Source organism: Labrus mixtus, chromosome 17 (assembly GCF_963584025.1).
Source record: "Labrus mixtus chromosome 17, fLabMix1.1, whole genome shotgun sequence".
Taxonomy (NCBI): Eukaryota; Metazoa; Chordata; class Actinopteri; order Labriformes; family Labridae; genus Labrus; species Labrus mixtus.
This window is the reverse complement of record NC_083628.1, coordinates 18,664,158-18,689,952: the sequence shown is the minus strand read 5'-3', so window position 1 is coordinate 18,689,952 and position 25,795 is coordinate 18,664,158. Positions and strand designations below refer to the sequence as shown.

The 25,795-nt window shown below is 45.1% G+C and overlaps 2 protein-coding genes across 2 annotated transcripts in view; both read right to left on the bottom strand.

The window, feature by feature from the left end:
- The window catches only part of ror2 (receptor tyrosine kinase-like orphan receptor 2), a 48,285-nt gene extending 31,622 nt beyond the window's left edge, over window positions 1-16,663 (bottom strand). The window contains exon 1 of the mRNA XM_061061036.1: window positions 16,259-16,663. Within this exon, the coding sequence (XP_060917019.1) occupies window positions 16,259-16,388 (130 nt within the window). The 5' untranslated portion in view covers window positions 16,389-16,663. The remainder of the gene's footprint in view (window positions 1-16,258) is intronic.
- Window positions 16,664-17,429: 766 nt separating this feature from the next.
- On the bottom strand, window positions 17,430-25,352 carry sptlc1 (serine palmitoyltransferase, long chain base subunit 1). The gene is made up of 15 exons (XM_061061222.1): window positions 25,278-25,352; window positions 24,211-24,318; window positions 23,985-24,079; window positions 23,309-23,402; window positions 23,137-23,209; window positions 22,315-22,447; window positions 22,058-22,187; window positions 21,567-21,656; window positions 20,836-20,943; window positions 20,094-20,189; window positions 19,834-19,930; window positions 19,685-19,739; window positions 18,611-18,728; window positions 18,254-18,327; window positions 17,430-18,102 (listed from the first exon to the last, which is right to left on the bottom strand). Exons 1-15 carry the CDS (start codon window positions 25,329-25,331, stop codon window positions 18,009-18,011), a joined length of 1,419 nt encoding a protein of 472 aa, XP_060917205.1. The 5' UTR covers window positions 25,332-25,352; the 3' UTR covers window positions 17,430-18,008.
- Between the last annotated feature and the right edge of the window lie 443 nt (window positions 25,353-25,795).

Here is a 25,795-nt window from a genome sequence, read left to right as displayed (position 1 = left end):
GGCTAACTCACATCAAACTGTCCGGTTGGGAAGTTGGGAAAGGTACCAAAATAACTGATCCGTACCGTCCTACATTTATTGTTACCCTTCTGTTGGGGTGCTAAGCGTACCGATCCGACCCTAAAGAGTGGAGCTAGACACAATGCAGTCCTCTGATTGGTTGAAAGAATTGTCACTTCCTGTATGACAGCGGTAATAAAGGACGAACACAAAATGCTTATGTTTAAATATCCTGCAGATTTGGAGAGAGTGATCTTTAATCTTTAATCTTCAATCCGAGCTTTGTCTCTGCTTGTTATTACATTTATTCATGGATTTATTTCTACATTAGGAGACTTGCTGGCACAAAGCCTAAAAAAACAATACAGTCTACAGTCCTGAGAGTCCGAGGAGAGGCCGATAAAAAGTAATTAATTTGACATTTATGACTTTGCTTTACGAGCAGCAGCCGGGAACAGGTCCGTTATGCTTTTCCCGCTCATAGAAAGATATTTCTGAAATATTTCCAAATTCAAAATGAGCAAAATCTCTCGGCCTACGATAGAAGAACACTTGATCACATTTTAAAGATGTTTCATTTTTAAAAAGCTTCATTTGTCTGAAGGTGTCCGGGTGATAAAAACACACTAACTACGACTTTAAAGGTGTTGCTGCTAAAAACCAAAACTTCAAAGATCCTGTTGTTCTCGTCCCTGATGGATTCTCTCTCTCTGAAGCAGAACTCTGATGAGTCCTGATAACGTGGCTCAATGTGGGCTGATCAAACCTTCATCTCTCTGCTCCTGGTTTCACAAACAAGCACTCACACACACACACACACACACACACACACACACACACACACACACACACACACACACACACACACACACACACACACACACACACACACACACACACACACACACACACACACACACACACACACACACACACAGCAGACGGAGGAACCAGAAGAAACCAGTGAACTCCCCTCCATAAACTTAATGACAGGCTCCTTCTTACGCTCCACCACGAGCTGCACCTCCTGTCTGCAGCCGGGCGAGTTATCAGGGGAGAGAGAGAGAGACAGAGAGAGAGGGAAATGAAGCTGAGACAGAACCACCCCCCCCCCCCCCTAAAAAATGTTTTAGAAAATTGAGAACGGAAATCCTTCATTAGGACTTGGTGAAGGCGGGTCAGAGCGGGACGGAAAGTCTGAATGTAACGTGCAGGAATGTGTTCCTGGTATTTACTCTGATCACCTCATCAGTCCCACTCTCTCTCTACACTTCTGAGGACGGTTCAAAGAAGACGACATGGGTTACGACCCCCCCATAAAAGGCCGAGGGTCAGCTGATGGTAAAACACTCCAGGGGAGAAATAATGCAAACTGTCCTGAAGCTGCAGCACAAACTCTCACCTCAGAAACTCAACCCTACCCCTCAACACAAGATGTTCACAAATGACACACAGACTGAACTGATCTGTTTCAAACACTAAATCCACTTCCCCATGTTCCTCTAACTCTAATATGTGTCTCTAGTCCGTCTACAAACCCCCCAATGATGAGAAAAGTCCATCCTCTCCGTCTTTTGCCTGCTCCACTTTTCAGAAAATGTGTGCTCAAACAGGCCGTTTGGAGATTTTCCCTTCATGACATCACAAAGGGCAGTAACCCCTCCCCCAGGTGGGTGACACTCCCACAGCTAGGTGTTTGTTCTGCCCTCTGAGTCTGCCTTCTCACCGTAAACAATAGGACATGGAGCGAGAAAGCCCGAGACACCCAAGCCCTTCCAGAGAGGGGGTGTGGTCAGACACAGCTCATTTGCATATTTAAAGCTACAGACACAGAAACAGCCTGTAGACACTATTCTGCTCATGTATGATGAAATAGTAGCTGTATGGCCCAGCTTTGTTATGTTGAGGTGAAGCTTTGTAATTAATGACGAGCATTGTGGAAACCTCAGCCATGTTTGGTTGTGAACTTTTGTCTAACTCTCCAAAACCATCGTTAACAAAGAGGCATGGACCAAAACCGTCACATTGTGAGGGTTGAGATTGAACAGATAAACTCTTAGATAAAAAGTATTGATTCTAAAAACTTGGTCCTCCTCTAAACGACCTGAGCACCAGAACTACCAACATATCTCCAGACGTTGAACTTTACTTTAGTGTCGCACTAAATCTGGAGGAATTTTAAAAAATATTCTGCAGAGCTCATCTTCAGATTCTCCGGGCCTCGATGTGTTAATAACCCTGGCGTGTGCGTTAAACTCCCTCCAACTCAAGAACAATAAAGCTCTCTCTTTAACCAGCTCTTGTTTGCTTCCTTCAGTATGAGTCACTCTAATTTGATTGGATGTTTGAGTTACATCAGCGTGTAAACAATGCAGCAGCTAAAGCCGGTAACAACGCTGACCTTCTGTGACCTCGACCTGAAGCTCCTGAAAGACCCAGAAGAACCCACAGATAACACATAAATACATTTCTTTATGTGTTTTATTTCACACGTTTAATGAATGATTATTGCTTTTTTTTAAATCGTGCCGAGCTAAGGCGAATTTTGTTTCTCAAACCTGCACTGAGATTATTCTTTAGGCTTAAACTCGAGCTGTGATTCAGAAAAGGCGACAGCGTTGAAGTTCCTCTCAGATCCAAACCACGTCCAGATGTGTGTGTGCATCAACGTCTCCACGTAAACACGCGTGTAAAACAAGTTTACGGTCTCTGGACCGTGGTGAGGGTATCACGGCTCTCGGCGCTGTCAGATGGTATCACTCGCCTGAGGAGGAATTTCCACTTTACAGACCCTGATGGTATCTCTCGCCATCACACGGTGGGGGGAGAGAGAGAGAGACTGTGACTGAGCTAAAACAACAATAGCCATCTCATAAAAACGCAGACACTTCCCGTCAAATATTTAGCCATTTGGAGGCTCAAAGAGGAGACAATAAAGGCGACCGTGGGGGTCGCGGGGGGGGGGGGGGGGGGGTCATTTACATTTTATTGGCTCTCTGATAAGCGTGTGCATACCAAGCTCAGCCTGAGGGAAACCAGGGTGAAGAAAGTAAAGAAACTCCAGCCGTGTCAGATGTTGATCTTTTCTGTGAGTGCTGCTCTCGAGCTGCAGGAATGTGCAGAAACACAGTGGAATATAATAACGTTTTTTAGCCGCGTCTTCTCCGCGGCCCCTCCAACTCTGAGCTATGATTAACAGAGCATCTGCAGGAGGAGGAGGAGGGGGGTGGGGGGGGCTGTTAGCTGACAGGACGGTTGTTAACATATTTCCACAGAGACTGTAAAGGCCAACCGCCGCTCACTCTCAGCATGTTTGACTCGTCTCGCCTCACTTTGAATCCGTCAACACAAACGCTCTTTTTCCTTCTTTTAAGACTGAATGTCTTTGTGTCTCCTTACGCAGGTTTACCCGAGGGTACAGTCCATTAAGAGTCCTTTAAATCAGACATCCTTCACTCTTCAGGACCCACAGCTTTACTTTGGACACAAAAGTAAAGCTACAGCAGTTAAACTACAGCAGGAAGAATTCAAAAAAAGAAACAGGACTCACGCTTTCAGGTTAGCCGCTTGATTCTTTTGTTTCAGCTCCACAACTCATCGATAAGTTTAGCTACTAATTTGGTTCAAGTACAAAAAGACTTTAAAGTGTTAAAGGGTCTCAGGAGGCCGCTAAATGATGTACAAAGATGAAGCAACACAGTCTGACACTATGACAGCTTTATGCCTTAATATCAATGCTACATGTGATCAGACGTATTCACAGTATGAGCTATAAGAGAAGAAAAGAACAGAGAATGCAGCAGCTTCATTATGAGCACCAAGATGTCATCAGCACCATACACTTGGGGCGTTCACACCTGCAGAAAACTCCTGAAAAGCTGCAGGAGGCGCGTCATGTGTGAACACAAACAGCTGAATGTTTGAGTTTCTCCTCCAGCCTCCTCGTATTTATTCTGCAGAAAGTCAGAGTGAGCTGATGTGAGAACACAGCAGGATATAATCAGGAGAATTCACACCTGGAGCAAGTGGGAGGGGGTGGTGATGTTTATTCCCTGTGATCGCTGCACGACCATAGACTGTCTGCACGCCACCTCTACCATCTCCGTGTTCTAATGAACCTGCTGCTGCATGTTTCCTGTTCTCCAGTATGTTCTTCTCCACTCTTTTCTGTTACTTCATCTGCTACTTACATCAGAAGACCCTCCCCCCCACCCCCCCACCCCCCTAATGTCTGACAGTAATAGTCTCCCGCTGTGAGGTGCATGTGTGAACAGGTCAGCAGTCCTCCTGAAATGATCTAGATCTTTTCATGAGTGCAGATGTGAAAACGGCTTCTAACACAACGTTGTGATAAATCTCCATATTTGGTGATGTTCACACGTCTTGGCTCTTTAAACGCTTTTAAATGATTTCATATGAATCCTCAGACATCTGTTTCTCTTTGTTTCCCATTTTGTTGAAATTTCAGCATCATCAGCGATCTGAATCGAACACGACCAACATGTCTCAGAGCTCGCTGCACATGTTTGGAAAGGATCCTGTTTGTATTAATGCAGTTAAAGAGGAAAGTGATCAGGAGAGAGAGAGAGAGGGTCCTCTGAGGACGCTTACACAGGTGGAGAACTATGCACCATTAAACACGAGAACACGTCGTGGGACATGTTAACAGGATAATAATGAACAGACTCAACATCCCCGCCTGCGATTCCAAAAGATGAAAACTCTAAAAAAAAACATGGAGGACGGTTAAACGCGCCTCATTCCTCAGAGAAACGCAGAAAAACGACTAATGGTTCTGCATTAATAACAACAGTGACACAAAGTCTTAAATTGAACAAACTATTGTACACACAGTCTGGCAGGAGCTGACCTTTGACCTCTGGTTGTGAGGAGATAGACAGCGTAGTGTGTGGCGGGGTTGGAGGGGGGCGGGGCTTCCTCTCTCTGGACAGACTATACAGTTTATGTAACACGATTCATGAGGTGCTGCAGGAAACTTTAAAACCAAACAACTGATGAAACTTTCTGTCACACAGAGAGAGAGAGAGAGAGAGAGAGAGAGAGAGTGAGACAGCGAGAGAGAGAGAGAGAGAGACAGAGAGGGAGAGACAGAGAGAGAGATGGAGAGAGAGGGAGAGAGAGAGAGAGAGAGGGAGAGAGACAGACAGACATACAGAGAGAGAGAGAGAGAGAGAGCGAGAGGGGAGATAGAGAGGGGCAGAGAGAGAGAGAGAGGGGCAGAGAAAGAGAGAGAGAGGGGCAGAGAGAGAGAGAGAGAGAGAGAGAGGGGCAGAGAGAGAGAGAGGGGCAGAGAGAGAGAGAGAGGGGAGATAGAGAGAGAGAGAGGGGCAGAGAGAGAGAGAGAGAGAGAGAGAGAGAGAGAGCGAGAGGGGAGATAGAGAGGGGCAGAGAGAGAGAGAGAGGGGCAGAGAAAGAGAGAGAGAGGGGCAGAGAGAGAGAGAGAGAGAGAGGGGCAGAGAGAGAGAGAGGGGCAGAGAGAGAGAGAGAGGGGAGATAGAGAGAGAGAGGGGCAGAGAGAGAGAGAGAGAGAGAGAGAGAGAGAGACCTCCAACACACTGAGTTGAGGAGGCCTATGATCTATGACAACCGTGTTTCTCTGCAGAAGAAGAGTCAGTTTCATGTGCAGACATTAAGGCCTGTTTCAGAGTCGTTTCAAGGCGTGATGGGGGGCGAAGTGATCCACCCTCTTCCTCAATGCTAAAACTCAATGTGAACTCACAGACTGGGACGCTGATAACACGCCGTCACAGAGTCAATATGAACGCACAAAGACGTGATGGCGGCTTAGCTCATTTATGGCACTTTTTCAAAAAAGCTGTCTTGTTTTTTTGTGCCTTTATTTGAGAGATAGGACAGGGGATAGAGTCAGAAATCAGAGTAGGGAATGGAGCCACAAGTCTCTGTACTTCTGCAAACTAACCACTAAGCCACCGGCGCCCCCAAACTGAGACTTTTAAAAGACCCTTTTCCACCCCCCTAATATAATGGTAGGGGAAACACTGGGGGTGTAAATATCACGGCTTGAAACTGCAGTCTGAAGAGGTCTAAAGACCGCTGACCCCACTTCCCCTCTGAGGTCTGAACTCCTGATACGCTCACCACAGTTCTCTGAATGAACGTTTGAGGTCTTGAGGGACTAAAACAGGAAGAAACAGATTTACTTTGAAGTGAGCGACCCCCTCCCTAAAAAGCGGGAAGAGATAATAACTGAGACCGAATCTCTGCACTATCTCTTCCCCAGCAGGGACGACAGGCGGCGGCCATTGAAGAAGAGGGTGGTGACCTCCCTGAGAGAAGCTTTTCAGGCTGACTCAGCACCTTCTCTTTTAAGTATTTAATGCATTTACCTTGGGGGGGGGGGGGGGGGGGCTGCATCACGACCCCTTCTTCACACACATGTCAAAGTGTCAAAACTGACGCTGTGTTCATGTCAGACAGTGGGTTCAACTCAAGAGTCCACTGTGGGCATTAAATACACACCACTTAAAGTCAAATGTGTGTTGTAACGGGGACTGAAGCTGCCCATCCCAACATGAGGAAGAGTTGAGTCAGGATCGACTTTTTTCAGCCTGCTGAACGGACACGCCCGCACTGCATGAGTGAGGAGGACGCATCTTCAAATGAAGAAGACTTCATTGACGTCCAATCACAAAACCCGGTTCTGCGTTCTCTTTGGGGCGGAATTAGATCAGTCTGCAGGGACTCGGGTTGGGGACCGGAGGGTCGCCGGTTCAAGTCTGGAAGTTGGTCTGGTAGCTGGAGAGTTGCCAGTTCACTTCCTGAGCACTGCCGAGGTGCCCTAGAGCAAGGCACTCATCCCCCCCACCACCTGCTCAGGAGCGCTCTCTGTGTGCAGCCCACCTCACTCTGACGTCTCTCCATCAGTGCATGTCCACAGGATCCTGTCTGTGCATGTGTGTCTGTTTCAGCCTGTGTGTGTGTAGCATGTTCAACAACAGAGTGCGAAAATTTAATTTCCCCTCTTGGGATTAATAATAATAGTAGGGGGGGGGGGATTTGACAGTGGTTTGGCATCAGCTGCTATAAGCTCTTTCCAAACACAGACCGATATTTTCTAAATCACTGGAGGACGATCAGGTTGTGATACTGTCAGGAATTATCTTTCACACATGCACCTTAAAGCCAGTCTGTCCATAAACCACTTGGTGACATCATGGCGGCCACTTCTTCCACAGTCTGTGATCCAGGACTCTAAAGGGTGCATACTCACACTGGGCCCAGTTGCCCCGTACTGTGCCAAAGCTCAATTGTTCCCCTCAGTCCCCCTCAGTCCCCCTCAGCTGGCATGCTCTCACATCGCTCCAAGCCTCACCGTTATCTCTTTACAAATGTCATCACGTTATAATACGACACACGCTTTGCTTTAGGTCATCATGAAGCGTCTTGTAAACTAAAAGACCCTTCATGATGAAGACCACTTCTAACCGTGCCGAGGCCGAGGAAGTGTACCCACTTGAGCCCAGAGCGGAGCCCTTACACCCGTCAAACAGACTGGACTTTAGGGCTCAAACGTGCATTGAGTGAGTGTGCACTCAAAAGCTAGATTTTTGTCTCGTTTGTGACTTTTGTCTTTGTTTTGTTCAGAACTCTTGATGTCGTGTGCATTAACAAAGTTCCCTGTCTTTGGCTCCTCCTCCTCCTCTGTTCCCTCTTCTCTCCACTCACCTCTTCGTCTCTGTCTGTTTACTCTGCTCTCATAAACAAACACGGGAGGTTTCAGCAACACAATGAAGCATCAGAGAACACTTGTAGTCGTTCCTCCTGCTCTGTTTCTGTTTACCAGCTCCACTAATCAGCAGCACATGTTGACATCGGACCTCTGTGCTTCCTTTCCAGAGTACAGAAATGTCGAGCTCAGTCTGTGCATGTTATGAATCTTCGTTTTACAGTAAAATATCGTTTTTTAAAGCTGCAGCAGCATTTCATTAAAACTACTGATCCCAAAGAAATCAGGAAGTTTGTAAGAGCTTCCAAAGGAATCATCTTAGAGTCCCAGCTTCAGTCCATCCTGCTGACACGTCGGCCCACGCGGAGCCTCGTCCATGGGAATGTCTTCCATCGCTCTAATGAGTCCCAGATCCACAGTCATAATTAGTCCCAGACCTTGAACATACCAGCGTACAGCAGAACGCATCCGGCCTGTAATTTCTCTCCGTGTTGTCACCTTCACGTCAACAAACAACGGAAAGAGTTCAAACATCATTCAGTGTTTCTCGGCCTCACAACTACTTACTCTCATATTTGTCCTTCTGTAATCGCCCTCGTTTAATGACAAACACGTGTGCTTCAGGATCAAAATAAATCTGCGAGCATTCAATTAGAAAACCCCAAAAAGAGTTGAGAAACAGACGAGTAACACACACATGATGTTCCAGGGTGTTAACAACCACAGTGACTGTATTTAAGCTCGTCTCTGTCTTCACTTCCTGTCACACCCTCAACAACAACAACAACACACAGATTCACACTGAAGCAGGCCAGCAGTGTACTGGTTACCAGTACAGACCAGTACAGAGGAGTGTTTTTACACTGGGAGATAAATAAACCGGGCCGACGTGTTTCATTTCAGCCCGGTGTTTGCTGGAAAACATTCAGATAACTTTGATTTAAATGATTGTTACTTAAAGTCATTATCACTGCACATTAGTCATTGGTGTCAGTAGAAATAAGCCCCTCCTCCTGGGCTCATAGCCCCCCCCACTAGCTCACTGCAGGACGTAGTGTGTAAGTTTACTGCTTGTACCTACACTGCAAGATAACACACGCTAGCACAAGCTAACCGCTGGTGTTTAGTCCCGGTTCCACCGAGTGTTCCGGTTCAGTTCAGTTCAGTTCGGTACAGTACCCATTTATTGGCGTTTCCACCCTCAAAAGTTGGGAATGGTACCAAAAAAAAGGGATCCGTAGCGTCCTATTTTTTTGGTACCCTTCTGGTGGTGTGCCAAGGGTGCTGATCCGACCCTAAAGGCTCCCTTTTGTTTACTCTGTCCCGTTCTTCTTCTTGAACGTTTAACTTAATTAATAGCGGGCTACACTGTGTTGGGCTGCTGTGATGTCACACTATAAGAGCTATCCACGTCCAACCAAAACAAACCAAAACATGAATATCCAGTCAGAGGACTGGGGTCTCTGCACACACTCATCAGCTCAGATAAAGTCTGGGACACAGACGGCAACATTTGGCAGAACACACTCATCCTGATACTGAAGTTAAAAAACAACAAACAGAACATGCACAATAGATTTTAATGGATGAAGTACACATGAAACATTTTGTTTGATTTCTGTTTCGCCCCCTGGTTAGAAAGGATTACGTATTCACTCTTTGCAAACAGAAATCCAATCACAAGTGTTTACTCGAGACACAAACTAACGCCAGGTGTGAACAGACGTATTTAGAGCTCCAATCAGCAAGAAGGTCTACGAGCACCAGGTGTAAACAACATGTTTCTATTTGTACAGAGCGGCTTCACACGATAGGATAAATCCTGATGTCAGAGAGACGCAACTCTGTGAACTGTGCAGACTTTTATTTTTTAAAGGTTTATTTTTGGTCTTTTTGTGCCTTTATTGTAGACAAAATAGCATGAGATTAATCGTGATCTGAATTCATTTCAGACCTTAAAGGAAGAATATCCAACATTTTACACATCAATATATTAAATCTGAGTCCCTCGTTTTCTTTCAGATTTGCAAAGTGGGATTCTGTTTTCTGGCCTTGAGTGAAGCACATCCTTTACCACCCGCTTCTGACCAAGTCATAAACTACCCGCTGGAAGCACGGTGAAACACCTTCACTAAATGCAATGTGAGAAAAGCGTCTTTGAAGTGTTATCTCTACTTGAACTGAACACAACATGCGCCTCATCAGAACAGTTTCAGGACTGTAATATCTCGCCCAAAGAGATCTAAATCATTCAGTATGTCATCACTCGTTTCCATCTGCTCGTATCATAGCGTGCGCCCCTGAATGTATAAACCCTCAGAGTCTGGAAGTTTCTGGATGTTGTGGTTCATCTCTGTGAGTATCAACACAACAACAGCCTGCAGCCTTCCTGCAGAAGCCTCACTGCTCAGAGAGCTGTCAGCAGCGAGCAATTAGCTTCACCTCAGAACAAAGCCTTCAGTGTGGCAGCGAGGACGAGGAGGCTGCAGCGAGGACGAGGAGGCTGCAGCGAGGACGAGGAGGCTGCAGCGAGAACGACTAGGCGTAATGGGGGGATGAAGTGACCCCCCCTCTGTACCGTCTTCAGAGGTGGTAACGTTTGTTACAGAGGAGAGACAGGATCAGCTGAGCTAGCGGGGGAGCACAGCGCTGTGTGTGTGTGTGTGTGTGTGTGTGTGTGTATGTGGAGCTCCTGCTATTCTTCCACAACGCTGAACTCACAGACTCGGAGACCAAAATTACACTGTAATTTACAGAATCAATATGACGTGACGACGGCTGAGCTTGGTTACAGAGCTTTTGCAGAAAGCAGTCTGAAAGGGGCTTTTAAAAGTCTCAGTTTGGGGGCGCCAAAGACGTGATGATGGCTGAGCTTAATACAGTAAACTAATAAAAGAGTCTGAAAAAGGTCTTTTGTTTCAAAACCAGAAAGATGCCGGATATCGTCAGCGTCACCCTGGAGGTGTTTTGGCTGCGAGCAGGAAGTACTGTTTTAAAGCTGCAATAAAGAACTTATTTCAAATCTTTCAGATCATGTTCTGACAGCAAATAACAACTTTGAAGATAAGAAGCAGTTTCACATTCAAAGTCTTCAGCAGGTTCTACAAAGAGAAAGTGTCAGGAAGGTATCCCCATGAGAACATTTTTCTTGCCCGATTCCCTTCTTTGTGTTCTCTCTGACTGACAGTCAAACATGGACGAACATCTTTATCTACTTATGTTTAATATTCCCTTTAGTCCCGGACAGGAGACCTCCCTGACCCCGTGCGCGGTCAGACAAACAGAGGATAAACTGTACACGGCGTCAGATCAACTGTTCTGCTGCGGCGCCAAAGAAAAGCTTTTCACATCTCACAGCAGAATTAAAGTTCCCCGTTATGAAAACTGAAGGGAAAACTCCAGACCCCCGAACACCTCGCTCACATCTCCACAGACTCCAGATCAGTGCTGTGACCTCTGGCTAACTCCTCCGGCTCGGGAAGCGTGGACGGAGGAAAACCAGGATGTAACATGGAGGCCGTGGTGTGTGTGTGCTATAAAACTAAGACTGTAACAGTTCATCACGAGCGCCTGGCCTGTAGCTAAATAACAGAGCCATTAGTTCATTCAGTCTGTGCGACCACAAACAGGCTCCGCCCCCCCCCTGCAGCAGATGCAATTATTAAAGTGAGGCTAATTTAAGTGGTGAGGCATCAACAGCATTACAGCATGAAGAGATTGTTTCCTCTAACAAAGACTGAGACTCCACATGAATCACTCTCACCTGCTGCTTTACATCAGCGCTCAGGAAAGGAGCCACTTAGAAACACTCTGAAAATAAACGGCTCGGGTGGTTTTGTTTAGAGCCAAGCAACAAGTTGTATTATTAAAGGAAAGTACAGGTTTTTTACTGCAGCTACAGCTCTGAATAAAGGTCACATGGGAGCTCTGATTAGGATCGGGAAAATGGAAGTGCACCTGTAATGTGGAACAAGTATTCACATCATTCAGCCACGTTTAGGACAAATAGGAACAGCTTTTTAAAGTGTGGAGATAAAAGGATAAACAGTGAGCACCACCAATCAATGTGGGGTCAGTGGGAGATACGTTCAGAAGATTTCTTCAGACTGCGTGATATTTACATCTCTGTTGCCCTCTTCAGACTGCTTTTTTTCAGAAGCACGGCACAGCTGGAGCTCCACATACACACACAGTCAGACATGCACACACACACACACACACACAGCGCTGTGCTCCCCCGCTGGCTCCTCTGATCCTGCCTTTCCTCTGTAACGCCTCTGAAGACAAAACAGAGGGGGGTCACTTCATCCTCCATTACGTCTCTGCAAAATTCAGATTGAATTCGAAACCTCACCGGGACGTAAATAAAGCGGCTTGAAACGGCGCTCTGAAGAGGGCTTGTAGCATTTCACCTTCAATATGAAAGTTGCAGAGGCGTAATTGGGGGATGAAGTGATCCCCCCCTCTGTGCCCCCGTCATTCATGTCAATAGACTCTGCACGGCGGGGGGGTCAACACAGGGGGGCTCTGACTAAACAGTCATGTGTTAAACAGTTTAAGCTGCTTAACTTTTACTGTAAAGAGCGAGGTGGAATCCTGCAGAGCTGCTGTGTTAACCAATCAAATACATGACAGTGCTCGTTCCTGGAAGGTAACATCAGGTGTTTACGGGTCGCAAAAAAGTAGGACGGTACAGATCGGTTAATCCCAACTTTTGACAGTGGAAACACCATTTAATGCTTTCTGTACAGAATCGAACTGAAGCAGAGGAAACAGGGCTTACTTCTATGGTGTACCTCACAATCATCCTGAAAATCATAAAAATAATCGCCATGGCGATAACCTACAGTGAAACAAACTGCTGTGCATGGATTGTCACCTGATACGTCTTTGAAAGGTGTTTAACAACCGTAGCTGTAGATGTCCAATCAGTGAAAAGCAATGATGATAACTGACGGAGACAGCGGAGTTCTCTTTCTTATTGAGCCATGCATACAGGGCCTACAAATCCCAGGATGCACTGCAGCTGCATTCCAACAGCCATATAATATCAGTGCGTTTCCATCTAATTTCAGCAATCGGAAATTCTGAGTTTCTGGTCTGATACGTCATCACGAACGGAAGCCGGATTTCAGAACCTTCAGTAGCCCGAGTTTAAATCCAACATGGCCGCTCTGTGCATCAACAGAAACGTTTAAGCTATAACTAAAGCGTTTGTCTCAGCTTGGTCCTCTTTAGTGTAATTAAATCAATCAAATCGAGAGTATGGTGCACGTTCTATCTGTGGAAATTCGTCAGGTATTAGCTAACACAACAAAGGTACTCCCGGAGGCGTCCATGTTGCTTGTCTGACTCTGTGCCAACTCACAGCTGGAATGCGGTTAACTCGGGTGTGACGTTTTTCCCAGCTCCAAGACCCGGGTACCGAGGTACCTGGAAGGCACCACTACATCCAAAAAGTCTGAATATCCAGTCAGACAAAACTCTGCTTTTTTTAAGGTTTATTTTTTGGCTTTTTACGTCTATATTTTAGAGACAGGGCGGTGGATAGAATCAGAAATCGGAGAGAGAGAGAAAGGGGGGAATGACATGCTGGAAACCAGCCACAGGTCAGATTTGAACCTGGAGGACTACAGCCTCCGTACATGTGGCATGCACGCCAACCACTATGCTACCAGCGCCCCGACTCAGTCTGTTGTTTTGAATCTAGTTTGTAATACGAGCAAAAATGTGCAGAAAAATCTAAGCTGAACTGAAATAGTTTGTTGTTCTTCTGCACCGACTTTGACAAATGAGGTTCTGGTGTTGAGAAAAGAGAGTTACATTTACTTTAATAAGTGACCTGTTTACAACTTCACTTCCTGGATCAGATCCCCTCACTAAAGAAACATGACTGTGAGAATTAAAATCAAAATCTCTCTCTTCAGATCTTCTTCTCGTATTCTTCCTGCTGATTTAATTATTTACGATGCGTTTCTCCACGTTTATATTCAGAGCTCTTGTTTCCGCAGCTGTTTATGTTTAAGCGACGTGTTGTATTTGTCTTCAGTTGAAGTTGCTCACAGAGATGATGGAGCGCTCTCGCCACATGAAGGAAAACCCTCGGGCAGCAGATCATGACTTCCTAACGTGTGAGTCATTCTGCTCATTAACAAACGTCCGCCTCAGCCACAGCTGCAGCTCCAGGATAAATCTGCGTCTTCATCCAGTCGGTCTCACGTCGCTTCTGTTACTAACCTGTTGTCAAACACAGACTCTTTAAATATTCTTCACTGGATGTGTTGTTGGTCTAACTGGATACAAGTGATCGAGACTACACTCCTCTCATTTATTAGATTTACTTTAGGCTACTGGTTATTCCTCTGATTGGTGCAATGTGTGGAACTCAGCCTCTGATTGGTTAAAGAGGACATATTATCCCCCTTCTCCACCTTTTCAAACAGTCCCCTGTGGTCTAAATGAAACATCTGTGCTGTGCTTTGGTCAAAATATAACATGAATCAAGCACCAGAGGAGGTTTGTGACCCTGTATAAACCAGCTCTCTCAGAACGCTCCGTTTTGGTGTGTGTGTCTCTTTAAATGTAATGACCCCCCCCCTGAGTTTTCCCTGCAGACATCACTCCATCACTGGCGAGAATAAAAATGGCGGACCTGTGCAAAAGTTTTGTTCTAGGCTGGGGGTGGAGTTCATGGGTGGAGATACCAGGAGAGGGGAGGGGATTTTTTTTTACCAGAATCCCACTGTGACATCACAAGGAGAGCACATCTGAAATGGGGCATTTTCCTCTGTGTTGTAAGACTTATACAGACCACAAACAAAGGACTGGATGGATTTATTTCACATTTTGTGGGTCAGTAGAAACTCAGGTTACCAAATATATGTTCAAAAACACAACACAAATATGTAATATGTCCCCTTTAAAAGTCTCAACACAAGGCACCAGGAAGACGAAAAAGTAAAAATAAGACTTTTAGGTTTGTTTTTGGGATTGGTACTCCTTTATTCAGAGGTAGGACAGTAGATCGAGTTAGGAATGATAAGTGGGAAAGGAGCCACAGGTCGGATTTGAACCCGGGGCCGACCCCTTTTGAGGACTGTAGCCTCTGAGCATGGGGAGTGTGCACTAACTACTAATCTATACTGGCGCCCCAAAACAAAACTTTTTATGACCTTATATTTCAAAAGAATCTAATTTGAGACTTTTTAAGGACCCGTGGAAACCCTGCATGAAAAAGTTTACTCAACACTACTCTTTTATAGACTTGATTTATTTTGAACGTGACTTCTTTAAGGTCTACAGAAATGCAATGGGGCATGTTGGGAAACAAAATGTCCAAAAGTTAATCGAATATCGAGGAGAAAATCATCACCAGATGACTCAACATGAGCACGATCATTAGCTGCAGCTCTGTGGGATTACACAGGGAGCTTAAAACTTTTCCTACGTTGTCTAAATGTATTTTAGTTTTGACCACATGTGCAAACCCTGAGACTTTGTGCTGCAGCTCTGAAACGTGAAAAACTTTAACTGGATTTCCACAAAAAGATGTAGGAAACGATGGACACGTTAAGTGATGTATGAATATCAAATCTGCATCAATAGGTCAAGAGTTGCCTTCAGGGTTCACTTTGAGGGTTTGAGTCCACTTCACTGTTTCTTAACTCTCAGCCAGCTCACAATAGAAAAGACATACCTTTTACTGAGGAGGGTGGGGGGGGGGGGTCATTTAACCCCTTCGCCCCACCTCCCGTGCCCCCTTTCACTTCATACCAAATGGTGAGTCCTCAGAGCTGAAAACAGGAAATCTCCCCCACTCCCCGCCACCCCCCCGCTGGGGGAGTAAATGAATTAACCTGACTGACAAAGACGCGCGATCACCTCGAGCTATGCGTCCAATTAACATGACAACGACACAGAGGCCCTTTGAGTCCCACACAGGCACCTTTTTACCCGGACCAGGGGCTGAAGGACCACATGTCAACAAGCCGAGAGACGAGCTTAAGTGACCGCAGAAACTTACCAGGGGGGAGAGACACCCCCCCCCCTCTCTCACCCAGCCTCCCCCTCCTCCATAAACCACTTTTCAACATTAACAGACGCATCAAACACGCACTCCTAAAAGCTAATACACATTTCTCCAGCCAAATGTGGTTGAAATGAATTCTAAAACGTTTTAAAATATATAATTAAGAAGAGCTTTGATCATTAACCGTGACTCAGGAGGATGTGCCTCCTAAAAAAACAAGCCTTTTCCTGCAGACTGGAGATTAAATCTGCAGCTCTAATTGGTCTCAAACAACTCCGAGAACTTATTCAACTTCACTGCAACAAAGAAAGGCGATGAGTAAAAGCTGTTTGTATTGTGTAAGAGCATCTGGAGGCACGGCGAACACACAGGAATGCACAGAACTCGTTTTTACGCACAGATGAACGCGCAAAAATGTGCAGAAACTTCACTTTGAATCACTCTTTTTTTTAAACTGTAGTGCAGTGCATCACATTTCAGCGTTATCTTGATTCTGTGTTTGCAGTGTGACTGAAACTCACCTTCACATCTCAGACTTGGAAACAAGAAAAGCATCCAGAGAAAAGTCCACGGGACGGAAGCCATGGCGTCAAAACTTCTCTTCAATGAGCAGGAACAATTCAAACAATCTGACCAACAAGAAAGTTTCATCCAGTTTTGGGAGCTGAAGTTTGCTGCTGGGTCTCCTCTTGGTCTTGTTTTCCAGCAGCCCGCAGAGAAAAGCGCTCTCTTCTCAGGATCCACACATGGAGGTGCGGGACGGATGCGGGTTCAGGGAGGAAAACAAAGCCACGTTCATCCCGGTACAATCCTGCAGAAACCCCGAGCGCGAGAGAAAGAGAGAGAGAGCAGACCTGCGGATCCTAAAGTGTGCTCCTGTCCTCGAGCTGTAAAGAAGGGAGCGTGGAAAAGTGGAGCGGACGCACGCGCTTACTTAAAAACACGCGCAACGGTAAGCGCAGGGAGGTTTTTGGAGAGAGCGCCATCTGGAGGCCGGGGCGGAAACGTCGCCATGTTCTGTGTTTCTCAGCCAAGTATCCTCTTTACAAGACACTTCAGAGTGAAAAAGAGTAAATCTGAAATAATTTGCTTTAATTAAAAACAGTAAAAACATAAAAGTCTCACCTCTGAAATTAATCTGAAAAATAGAAGAAAATGTACCACACTGATGATGCAAACTGTCCCTTTTAAAGACTTCTCTCTTTGAGTTTTCGACTAATTGAGGGTGTTAGTATGTTATTAAACTAAAATGCTGCAGCTCATAAAGTCTTATTTATAATATATTATTAGAACTTATTTGTCGTCTTGTAATATTAATCTGAATCTCTAAAGTTACTAAAGTTTTGGGGCACAAGTGGAGCAGTGGTTAGTGCGTGCGTCCCATGTATGGAGGCTGTAGTCCTCCAAACGTGCGGCCCGGGCTCAAATCCGGCCTGTGGCTCTTGAAGGTGAACGTCACAGGGATGTAAATATCGCGGCTTGAAACGGCGGTCTGAAGAGAGTTAAAGTCACTGAATTTGAAGTCATATGGGGAAAAGTTATACGAGCACTTGGCTTATAAAATACTCTAAGTAACTCCGCCCGTCTAGAAGAGTTAGAGTGGACACAGAAGTATAAATTGGGTCCCCAAAAGGTCAGTACACGGTAAGGTCCCCACATAGTCACATAAACAAGCACACACACACACACACGTAATTTAAATTAGATATATTTACATTTCATAATGCAAAGTGGTCAGAAAAAATACAGAGAACAAAAATCAGATATAGCATCGACTGAATAAAAAACAAAGAACAAAAAAATCCAGGTGTAAAAAAACAGCTGCGAATAAAACCACAACCCTGATGTGCAGCTCAGGCGTTAAACCGCAGACATTTTAAATAAAGTAAAAAAACAAACAAACAAGAGAATGTGTTTTCTATTTGGTCATAAGCAACGAGTCGTTTAGTCTGTGCAGGTCAGTTCAGCGTCTCTGTGCTGTCGTTTCATTATGATTCAAGGCTAACGGAGAAAACGTACATTCATCATAACACACAACATGTCGGAGCTGTGGTGCGTTTATGGCACATGATGCACGAGAGCAAAGAGAAATAATAATCAAAGATGCAAAAAAAGAAATCAAATCTAGAACATACAGTGTGTAAATCAATGGTGATCCTCGTGACACATTCAGGGTGCAGCGCTCACAGTCTGTAAATGAGAGCGTCAGGTCCCTCCTGCTCTCCTGAAGGGACTCCTGCTGAAGCTCAGGTGTTCCTGATGACGTCATCATCACTTAATGAGAGCTGAAGCTGCGTCTCTGATACAGGTGACGGCCTTCTGGATGTCCTCGTCCGTCTGCTCCACCGTCACCACCACCCTGATACTGACGACGCACACAGAGGAGACACAACATCAGATGCACAAACTGTTTCAACATTACACCGCCAAGTATTTGAATTTCACAGTTTGGACAAACACATTTCAGTCAGACTTCCTCTAACTGGATGTAGATGTACTGAGGTAGAGTCTCTCACCTGGGTGGGGGGAGGAACCGCTCCTCTTTCTCCAGATAACGAGCCAGAGTCACAGCCACATTTCTTTCTAAACACTGAAAAAAGAAATACAAGGAGCTCTGATGTGAGACAATCAAGAACAAGGCCAGATGTTTATCACCTTCATCATCTAGAGATGTAGGGAAATCTTTAAGGTTTGTGCACAAATTCATATCAAATATAAGCTTAAAACATTAAAAACTACATGTGATGATTCTGGGAGTGATTTCAAGGTAATGAAATATGTGATAGTCTTTTAAAGTAACAAAGAGATTCATCTTCATTTTATAAAATTCTACATCTTTGTATGTTTTACAGAAACAGAGACGGAGGACTTACATAATCTACGATGGAGCGCAGCAGCTGCATGTCCGAGTCTCTGGATCCAGAACTTTTCTCCAGCTGCAAGTGAAGAGCCGGAGCCAACGGGACGCCCACTAACTTCACACCTGGAGTCCTGTCCCAAAAAACAAAATACTGATATGATATAACGGCCACATGCTGCCTGAACAGAGAAGGTAGGCGGTTTTAAGACACCTCCACACGACCGTTTTGGACGCCCCTCGGTTTTCCAGATATGAGAGCAGTTATCAGGTCAACAGGTGTTGCAGTGATGGAAGCGGGCAAGAGAAGTGGTTCAGATAGAAGTGATTGTACTCAACCTAAAAAGCCTCTGCATGTTTCTAATAAGCTCCACGAGCAGAAACGTGCTCAAACTAGGATCAATATTGGAGATGTTTTTGAAAAATGGAGAGAGGTTAGAACACAGAAAGGTTTACAGACCGATGCAGAGCTGGATAAACACTGAAGCTTCAGTGTTCACCACATGGTGACCTGTGTGAGCATCGACTCTAGAGAGGAGGGCGGGGGGGAGACAGCTCTCTACAATGTTTAGGATTTAGACTGCACTACCAATTTTAACCACTAGATGTCACGGTTACATATAATTATGGGAACAAGTATCCTCTGTAAGTAATGTCTTCCTAAAGTGTTTTATCAGTAGATTGACAGGTGCATTTTATTGTAGTATGTGTTTTGTTATGTGAATAAATGAAAGCAGAAAATAGAGCTGTGTCAGGGATAAGATGGGCTAGCGGTTAGGTCGCCCCCCTATGTATGGAGAGCTGCCAGGGTTCGAATCCGGCCTGTAGCTCCTTTCCCCACTCTCTCGCTCCCTGGTTTCCTAGTCTATCTACTCTCCTTTCCAAAAGAGGCAATAACAAAGACTTCAAAAACTGTTCCTCCTGACCGTGCACATTAAAATCAGAAATACTCTTGCACAGAGAAAATGGACGATTCTGCATCATCTGTGCAGAAAGCATAAGTGAAGCTAGAGTAACCCTCTTTGACGTTCCTTCTTCGGTCGACAGTTGCAGACCGTTATCACAGAGACTAGAGTGCACATGAACTCACCCCTGTAACGCCTTGTGAACATGTTTGCACTTTTCCCTCAGGACAGTAAAAATATCTGAAAAACAGAAGAAAATATATCAAAGAGTGTGAAAAGAAATGAGTCTTAGAATAAACGATATTTAGAGGTGAAACCAGGAGGAAGCCCGTACCTGGATCCTCCTCCATGATGCTGAGAGCCTCGATGGCAGCAGCAGCCAGCATGGGGGGCAGAGAGGCGGAGAAACAGTAACCCTGACCTGACAGACGCTGAAAACCAGAAGAGACATTTATACTTCATGAAACTGTACCGCCATATCAGAACAGACCGCTAAGAGAGTAAGACGTTTCCACACCAGCTTCATCAGTTTGTTAGTCTTTATGAGGAGCAGTGATACAGAGAGACAGTGATTTCTAACATGTTTTTTTTTACCTGGTGGTCGATGACAAACGAGCGTCCGCAGCAGAATCCTCCGATAGAGGCCACAGCGTTCTCCATGTTAGCACTGATCAGATCGATGTCATCAATCTGCATGGTGACCAAACAGAGCCACGTAAGTATAATCACATTCATGTTTATTCAGAGCTCTGCAGGTTTTTTTTTTTTTTTTTTTTAAACACAAGATACACAGTTGTTGGCGTAATCCCTGGAAGCGGTTTCCTGCAGCTCTGAACGAGACATTACGAGAATTTGGCGAGACATGGCCAGAAACTGACGCTAGGTTCTGCCAAAGTGTCAGAGCAAATCATGGAGCGGCTCTTTCAAGGACACGCCCACCTGGAGGACCACTCAAATTTCCCTGCGACTGCAAACAGAGCTGGCCAATCAGAGGACAGTTGGGAGGTGGGGAGGCGGGGTCTTAAACAGTAGCTGAAATGAAGCGTTTCAGGCAGAGGCTGAAATGAGGGATTTTACTGACACCAGTATCAGATAAAGAACAGGTTTTTTGAGCTAAGCTTCTCACAAAGCGACTTAAGAAGAGTCCCAGACTGACATCATGAATGGTGACAGTGAGGATAATAGATCTCCTTTAAAATAAATCTATAGGCAGAAGAAGTATTTTAGTAATTAATCAGATCTTTACAAAGAAAACAGTGAAAACCTGAATAGATTGAGCTTTCACAGAGCAGATATACTTTGAAATGGAGACAAACTTTAAGTCGAGTGTACTCACGTTGACCCCGAAGTGTTCGGTGACTCCTCGGCCGTGTTCTCCTAAAACCCCAAACGACATGCTCTCCTCCAGAAAGATCCGCACCTTATACTTGTACTTCAGCTCCACCTGCAGGTGAAACACAATGCATGAGCACAGACACCCACACTCATGGCAGCACTGTCAGAAGTGTCAGATTTAAGTTAAGATGCATAAACCATCTGAAATTGAAAAAAACTGAGAGAGCTGGACGAGAAAAACTGTGGCAGACACTGAATCAAGTCTGTGTGTACCGACTGTGTCCCTCGTCTGTCTACAAACCCAATGATGAGAAAAGTCCATCCTCTCCATCTTCTGCCTGCTCCACTTTTCAGAAAATGTGTGCTCAAACAGGCCGTTTGGAGATTTCCCTTCATGACATCACAAAGGGCAGTAGCCCCTCCCCCAGGTGGGTGACACTCCCACAGCTAGGTGTTTGTTCTGCCCTCTGAGTCTGCCTTCTCATCGTAAACAATAGGACATGGAGCGAGAAAGCCAGAGACACCCAAGCTCTTCCAGAGAGGGGGCGTGGTCAGACACAGATCATTTACATATTTAAAGGTACAGCGGACACGGTGTATCAGAGATTTAAAGGTTGTGCATGCAGCAGTTTATAATCAGTATTGCCTTCCTGAAGGACAATAAACCTGGACAGTCAACAAACAAAGGAGATTGTGTTTATTTCATCGTAGAGACATGATCTTTTGATTTACCAGTTCAGGGAGCGGACAGATGTCAGCTGTGTTGATGTACAGACCCTCCGCCACGATGAATTTCCGGGTGACTCGAGCTTTACGTGGATTCTGAAAGGTAAACAAAAAGTTTTTGTATATGAGACTCTGCAGTTCAAACACTCTGGGCCGTATTTATTCACCGCATTGGTCCGACTATAAGACACCCGTTATTAGAAGATGACCCGCCAATCAAGATAAGTTTATGAAAAAAACTTTGTGAAGATCACAGTCTCCCCCTGGTGTCTCCTGCTGACACTGCAGCTGTGAGTGATTCCCCTCTCTCTACCTGATTTCCGACTCTATCCACTGTCCTGTCTCTCGAATAAAGGCACAAAAAGCCAAAAAATAAATCTTTAAAAAATAAAAAAAAGTCTAGACCCTAAATATAAGAACATCTCTCGTGTCAAAGGTAAAAAAAACGTCTTATATTCAGACCATCACGGTAATAGCACAGCTCACACTGTTCTGACCTTCTGGTCCTCTAGCTCCTGCTCCTTCAGCAGCCGCTCCAGGTCCTCCATGTCGTTGTGTTTGAAGTATTTGATGAAGCTGCGGGACGCCTGGAGACCCTTCTGGATGGAGAAACAGGCGGCTTCATCCCTGAACATCAAAGGAAACGTTGTAAATATTTAAAAGGTGTAAACATGATGCAGGCTGCAGCTGGTACACGCGTCTCTCTGGATCCGGTTATGATGCTGCTGTGAACACGTCTGTCCTCCTGACTCACACAAAGATGATGTCTCCTCTCTTGGAGTACGCCGGGATCGCACTAGCCACGGTTGCAAAGCCGTACGAGTAGATGATGGCTTCTTCAGTTTTCATGAACTTGGCCAGACGGCTCTCCAGCTCCAGATGAACGTCTGGAGGAGAGAGACGAGAAGGTGGTTAAAAACAGTCATCAGTCACACAGGAGCTTGCCATCACAGGCGCAGTGTGTGAGTGTGTGAGGGGAGAAAGACTGTCAATAAGGCCCGTGTCCACATGGCGTTTATTCTGGGACAGAAAAGCGATGACTGTGCGCTCTGGAGCGCTTGCATAAAGCGTTTGTGCACCGAGACGAAAATAGTTGCACGACCGCCCTATCGCTATGACAACAGTCTGTTGATAACGCCCACTGTACGACCGACACTGCTCCGTTACTTTTCCTTGATTGTTTTTATTTGAGATCGTTTTGACCCAGCAGACACGGAGCGAGGAGGATGTGGGTACAAGACACGATCTGTCGGCGGTAAAAATACGGGGAATATCAAACATCTGGAAAAGAGCGCCGGTGATGTCAACAACGCCTTTCTGAAAAAGTTGAACAATTTTCAACTTGAAGCCATCGGAGCGGCTCAAAATCGTCTCAAAGTTTAAATATCTGGTATCCTGACAACTCCAGTGCCAGCTGTTCTCAGGCCCCGCCCCCTCTGACTGATCCTGGAGACTAAGCATCTTTAGAAACATCTGCTTCACAGCCTCTGTGGTTTCTATCGTCTATAAATCATCTGGCTGCAGACGGAGGAATTTTAATTAGAATTGAAAAAAAGATAGAGAGTTGTTTACTCACCGAACGTCCCGTAGAATCCTCTCGGACCACACGTACCAACGCCATATTTCTTTAGGGAGGTCAAAGCTTTTTGCTGTGAGGAGACGAAACAAGAATTTAACCTCTTAATGACTATTTCACTGTAAAAACAACACAAACACAGCAGGTGATAGCATCAATATCAGAAGCTGACCTTGACCCGCTCGTTGTCGAGGAGACCGAGGAAGTTAAAGGATGCAAAGTTGATGCACTCTTTTCCATTTATGATGATGTTATGGCTGGGAGGTCTGCAGAGGAAAACAGGGAGTTTAAATCCAACATCAGTTTCTTTTTGCTGCAGCGTTTCAGGAGCTGGAAATAATAATGATTTAAAACAAAACACTCGGCCGAACTGATCTGGTGTCTTTTGATACTTTTGGATCTGCACGAGAACAGAACTGAATGTCCTCAGGAGTCTAAACGGCCTTTCAGATAGGACGCAGTGCTTTTCACAGAAGATTGGACACATACAAACATACTGTGCATCCAAAAGGTAGCTATTTTCCCGACTACTGTTTCATTCACCTAGCAACATGCATCGTTTTGCCCGTCTCTGCGCTTCTCCTTCTGCACAACGCCTTACTCCACCATGTCCAATAAATTAATTATAAATTGAGGGCTAACACTCTGAGCTACAGGATCGTTTTAGTTTCTATTCTCTCCCCTGCAGCTCCGACGTGGAGAGCTGTCTGCCAGAGCACATCGACTTTTACCCTTATTTACATTTTACTTTTAAGCAGTTAGAAAGAATCCATTTAATCAAAGTAACTGAGTGTTATCTTAAAGCAGTGAGTGAAGCAGAGGGGGGCCGGGGTTCTGTGTGGTTTTACCCAGTGACGACGTCATAGTTGAGGGAGGGGTGGTCTTTAGAAACAGGAGGAACCAGTGGCTCCGGCTGCCACTCCTCAATCAGGTCCTCTTTTTCCTGAAGGCACATGACACAGCTGCTCAGTGACAAACACACTTAAACACACACACACACACACACACACACACTTAAACACACACACACACACACACTGCTGTTTGTTTGTAACTCTGCGGCGCTGCGTTTACCTTCTCTGTCAGTCTGTAGGTCTCGGGGAGTTTGTAGGTCTTAGAGAAGAGGAGTCTGATGATCCACAGGATGAGGATCCCCTCCAGGATCAGGTGATATGCAGGAGCCTGTGGAGGACGGACGGACGGACGGGCACACGCGCACGCACACACACACGCACACACACACACACACACACACACACACACACACACACACACACACACACACACACACACACATCAGGATGTTTGTTGGTTATTACTGATAACTTTACTCTATGCACAAGTTTGAATCAAAGCAATAAACTAAAACGTGTATCGTCATCCACAACTAAACTCCCTGAATATGTGCAGAGCTGCGTAACATAAGCACTCATGTTGTCATGACACCAGATTTGTAAACTTTGATACGATTGTCGTAAAAATCTAACTATATCGAGTAGGAATGTATCGATACATCGGTTCAACATCGGTATCGGCCGATATCGGAGCTGTTGACTGACATCTGCAAATATTGCAACATGAGCAGAAAGGTGACAATAAGTCAGCAGGACAGTTTCTTTATTTAAGACCATCAAACTGTTTGTAGCACTTTGTAAACCTGTTTTTAAAGATGCTATACAAATAAAGTATTATAATGGAAATTACCTGTATCTGTTAAAGACATCAGTAACTGTATTTCTGTACAGGTACAGAGTGCACTTGAACTCATCATCACACTAACTATGCAGCAATGCTCGACTTCACGACAGATAGAAACACTTTTAACTTTACGGTAGTTTAGGTTTTAACGCTGAGTTACAACACCAATACGTGTGATATTATTTCCCACTTATATGTTGAGGTTTAGGAGAAACAGCAGCTTTCTAGTGATCATTAAACGTCCATGTTCAGGTTTGAGAGGGAGAATCTGTCAGACGTCCCCGGGACACGGACGTTACTTCCTGATTGAGAAGTTTACATTTACCGTTTCTCGGTTTATCCGTGAATACAAACATCACCGTGAAGCTGAACACACGGATAGAGTGTTGGAAGACTTCTTAAAATGATTTTACACGATTTAAGTAAAGAGCAGAGAAACTTACTTCGTAAAACGCCTGAACCATTTCCACCAACACCCATTGCTGCCCGGACGCCATGTTTGTTTTCCTGCTGCAACGTCATCCGCAATGCTGCTTTCGCGGACCACAAGAAAAATAATACATTTTAGTATCCGTCCGTAAAACTTCATCAGGCCTAAATTTACTCCCTGATTCCCCTTTTTTTTGACTGGACGATTTGAAATTCTGACGATTCGTTGAACAGGAGGCCAGTCTCACTCCTTTTGTTATTATCAGTGGCACGAATGGAATTAACCGAAGTAATATCCCCTGCTGCGATATATATCAGAAACAGTATTTAGTAAGCGTCTTTGTTAACCTTGAAAACTTGCTTGACACCATAAATATTACCATACTTCTTAAAAACATATCAAATCGTTTGTTTAGATAAATAATATAAAATCAGAAACATGCAATATTAAGTGTGGGGCACCCCAGGGGTCGGTCCTGTGCATTGATGATTTTGTTAATGTATCCAAACCGCCTAAGTGTATTCTGTTTGC